At 36.4% G+C, this 4,542-nt stretch overlaps 1 protein-coding gene across 1 annotated transcript; it reads right to left on the reverse strand.

Annotated features, from left to right (window-relative positions):
- Positions 1-370: 370 nt before the first annotated feature.
- Positions 371-4,493, reverse strand: LOC113211366 (protein FAM13A; the record flags this gene model as incomplete). Its single annotated transcript, XM_052264404.1, is given in 11 exon segments — positions 371-1,284; positions 1,366-1,646; positions 1,727-2,088; positions 2,168-2,307; positions 2,390-2,562; positions 2,657-2,794; positions 2,882-3,085; positions 3,169-3,498; positions 3,586-3,763; positions 3,896-4,093; positions 4,193-4,493. Coding segments are annotated over 9 exon segments (1,890 nt in total). The 3' UTR covers positions 371-1,046.
- Between the last annotated feature and the right edge of the window lie 49 nt (positions 4,494-4,542).

Genomic DNA, 4,542 nt, shown 5'->3' on the forward strand with positions numbered 1-4,542 from the left:
AACATTTTTGTGCTTGCACACACAGCTCATTCTAGGCTGCATAAAAATGTTTGTAGTACAGTTTCTTAAAATAGCTCAAATTTACTTCAACCTTATCTATTTGATTATACATAAACGTGTGACACTAATAACAAAGAATCAAAACAAATCGACGAAGTGTTAATTGGTATGGATACAGAGTTGACAAAAACGTGAGGGTAATTTTTACATTGCACAAAGCTTTACACTGCCAATGAGGGGTCAACTTTCATTAAAAAATAACACCTTGCGTGAAAATTACGCATGCACTTTGTGTCTGGACTCTGTAGCCACACTTTAGTCTGCAAATGTTCTATAAAACAATATATAAAACCACAGATACTTCTTTGAGTGAGTGTAATAAGTTATTATTTTTCTCTTATTCAACTTTCTTCATAAACTTTATTTAATTTTTTTGATTTGACAGGAATCAATTAAAATGTATGTAATTGGACTGATCCCTCCTATTCACACACATAAGAAAATGATATAAGAGTCATGTAAGATAATAGCCTCTCCCACCCCTTTGAAATGCTTGCTCAAGGGACAGATTCTCCTTTTCAATTCTTTGTAAAGAAATTGGGTTTGGTCAAAACAATAGGATGTCTACTTTGTGCTTAAAAATAGATGAACCTATCATTGTAAATTGTACTGTTGAGCTCAGTCTCTTTTCAAAATGTTTTCGCAACACATGTTGTTCAACCCCATTATACTTCTAACTTCTCTTCCACCACCACTCACAAACGGTAGATAATATCACTCCACTTGCATAGATATTTCCAACAATGAAAAGATTTCGACTAAGATGCAAGCTACACATGTACAAAATAGAGTTCTGGAGCTAAATCATATTATTTACTGAAATAAATAGGGAAATGCCTGTTTTCAATAAGACTGTAATAACTCTGTTTTTGTACGAAAGATATGACCCTAACACAACATTTACCTTGGAAAAGATATTACAAAAGTACCTTTATTGTACAACTTCGGATTCCTGAGCCCCCTTCCCTAAAAACAATGCCAAAAAGTTACCTCTGTTTAGCTACAAGAGCTTCTAAGAGTCTAAGTTTGGCTTTGATTTGCTTGTAAGATGTGTACAATAAACTATAGTCTCTGGCTGCTGCATCACCAGCCAAAGCCGCCCGATCTTCACGCTGCATTCTTCTGCCAGTTTGATGTTGAAATTGCTCTTCTTGTTCCCTAAGCAATCGTCTTAACTTCTTTTTCTCCTCACGAGTTTGAGTTAACTGCAAAACTAAGTCAGATCTGAAAAATTAAAGAAACAAAATGAATTTCTGGCGTCACTTTGACAGATTCTTCATAAAGAACTATAGTGCTTTAACTTACAAGGGAAGAGCATGCAAATTTTCTCCAAGAGAGTCAGATGAGCTTGTCTGACTATCACTTGTTTCTTCTGTACATTGTTGAGTTTGAAGAGAAGCATTTCCAATAGTGCTACTTGTTCCACAGCTTGCAGCAGAGTTTGAATTAAATCCTTGAACTGGAGGGATGGAATTAACGTCTTGAACTCCATCTGCCATAGCCAATAGAGAAGTCGAAGGAGTAAAGTCCATGGCCTCATGCTCATGAATTGTGGCTAACTCATTAATGCTATCTTTAAGCTTCGACTGGAAGGAAAAGTAAAATGTGTTAGAAGCAGCAGGTAATAAAAACAATATCAACAGTATCAATAAGAAAAAATTCTTACTGAGGTTGCTCTGGCCACAATCCTTTTCAGTAAACGATACCGGTCATACAGTGGTCTCACTATTTCTCTATCCTGTTTGCTTGTGGCTCGTCCGCAAATTTTCTCTAACATTAAAAGGGCTTTCTGTGTTGCTAGTTTCTCTGCTGCTTGTTGCTCTGAAGTCATGTCTTCTAATGACTCTGGACGTCCAGTAGATTTTCTTTTCTCCTTTAATCTGCGCTCAACTTCTTCAACAGTATCTTCCATGTTTATGTTTGAAAAATTACTTGATTCAGCAGGAACAGCACCCTTGCTTGATAGGCCAATGCGGAGAGTTGGCTCAGGTTGGCTAGCCATCGCTGATAATGGATTTTCTTTTATCTCTGTAAATAATATGATGTTATAATGAATTGCACAATATTCAAGAATTTGTAGTAGACATTCATTAATCGAAATACTTACGTTTCAATTCTTTTCTGACACGATTCAAGTCTGAGTACATCTTTTTAATATCTTTATTCGCCATCTTGTCAGCCTGAGATGGTCTATACCCAAATTCTTTCTCAAACCCTTCTTCATATTTCTTTAACTTTTTCTTGATGCTGAGGAATGAAGTATGATAAGGATAAATCATATGGATAAAAGTTAAAAAATTAAAAGTAATATAAAGCAGAAATTACAAACCTTGCTATTTGTTTGTTGTATTTTTTAACAATGTTTTCTATATCTAATGCTGGTCCTGGAAGACAAGAGCCATGATGATCACCTGGAGGCGATGGAGGAACATTGTGGTCCATGTACACACGTCTCGTGAGAATCATTGAGTTTCGAGGTGATAGAAGTATGTCACGGTCTGCCTGCTTTCCCCGAGGTCAAAGATTATTAAATTGCAATATTATAAAATACATAATGTACATGTCATATACAAAACTGATATACAAATAAACACACCTGATGTTGCGGTCTAACAAAATCCCAGCTGAGTCTGCTAGCAACAGGCTCACTTCCATCAACTGATTGATGCAGAGTGGTTAAATCCAGAGGAGGTGTGCAAGGACTGATTGATGGTGATGGTGATCTTTCTCTCTCCTAAATCAGAGAAAATATTTCAAACATCTAATTCTCTGCATACAATATAGTGCAACAGCTAAATCTAATATTTACAAGTCAACTTACTGGAGGGTGAAGTTGAAGAAATGAATGACTTGATCCAGGTCGAGATTCGTCAGATAATGATTCAACTTCAGCTTCTGGATCACAATCATCTTCACGCTCATCAGATGAAAGCGAATGCTGGTTCAATAGCTCTAATACATGCTGTGATACACATGCCTGAGGTACATTTTTAGGACTGAGCTTCGTTGGCTTATCTTTTTTTCCCTGGAGATTATACATAAAATTAATCCTGTTTAATTTCTTGCAGATTTAGGCAACGCCTAGCACAAAAATTTATTAGTTCTTACCTTTGAAGATAAACCTGATGTATCTGACGAGACATTAGAATGACCTCGTTTTTTCCTACCAATATTGCGTCTGGCCACAGATCTTGAAGGTATCAGAGAACGAGAGAAACGTTCAGAGCTTCTTCTTTTTTCATGTTCATCCTCAAGTGGTTCAGCATGAAAACGATCTCGCCCTTTTAAAGTCTGTGGCTGATCTCTCTGTAATTCATTTTCTTTGTGTTGGGAGCATGGATCATGCACAGAGGTTTGGATGGTGGGCAGTGAAACATCTTTCGACTGTGGTGGTATTTCAATGTGATTACATTCTTGAAGTGGTAATCCACTAAAATGCTGGAATAAAATTACAAGGAAATAATTTCAGTGTGCCACCAGAGACCAAACAGAGATTTAGTACAATCAGTACTTAATGATACATACAATAGGTTGTGGTAGGTCAAACATTTCTACCACAGTAGAGAATCTATTTTTGTTGATGTTAGGAACCTTTCCTTGCTGTTTAACATGACTAAAATCTTCATGACTACTGACACGACGAATATTTTCATTTTTTTTGTCAGTAACTGTTAATTCTACTTGGCGCTCTTCAGAACTAGACCTAAATAAATAAATAACAGTTGCTATATATTTTCACAATAGGTTAAATATTATTAAATAATAATAAAAGGTTCTGAATGATGCAATGAGAAACCAGAACCGATAAATTATATGAAAGGAAGAGAGTTATTACCTGATCACTTTGCGTTCAAGACTTTGATTCGAATTGGCACTTTCATTTCGTTCCTTGCGCTTCCGTTGTTGACTACAATTTAAGTTCTCAGCGTCTTCTAAATTTTTACGAACAGTTCCTGAATCATGGTGCTTTTTACGGGTGTTTGGTGACTTTCTGGTGGGGCTTGATGAAATGTCGTTGGGGTGGTCAAGTATCCTAAAATAAAACAGATTTAAAATAACAGCAACAAAAAAAAAAAATACTTTTTGGCCTTTGCTTGCATACACAATTCTTGATGGGAAAAAAAATACACACCACTGATGGAATATTGATGCATGGTCTTGAATCAGCCTTGTCGTCAAAGTATTTGCTCTAGAGAGCTGATCTGCCCCATAGTATTCAAGACCTCTCAAGAGCAACAAAGGGGCAAACACAGCACCAAGGTGATTTACTATAGTATGGGGAGAACTTTTTGTAGAGCGTTGCTGTTGATGATGGTTATACCGATGTAAAAAGCGCAAAATATAACGAAGAAGTCTCAAATTTGTTTCCGGTAGAGTACAAAGAACAAGCCGTATGGCTTGCCGCCAAGTTCCCACAGATTCCTCAGAAACCTCTGTCAAACAGATTTCAAAAGTTAGTTTCCAGTAATAGTATACAGAGTT

Source organism: Frankliniella occidentalis, unplaced genomic scaffold, assembly GCF_000697945.3.
Source record: "Frankliniella occidentalis isolate FOCC.00 unplaced genomic scaffold, Focc_3.1 Scaffold18, whole genome shotgun sequence".
Lineage (NCBI taxonomy): Eukaryota > Metazoa > Arthropoda > Insecta > Thysanoptera > Thripidae > Frankliniella > Frankliniella occidentalis.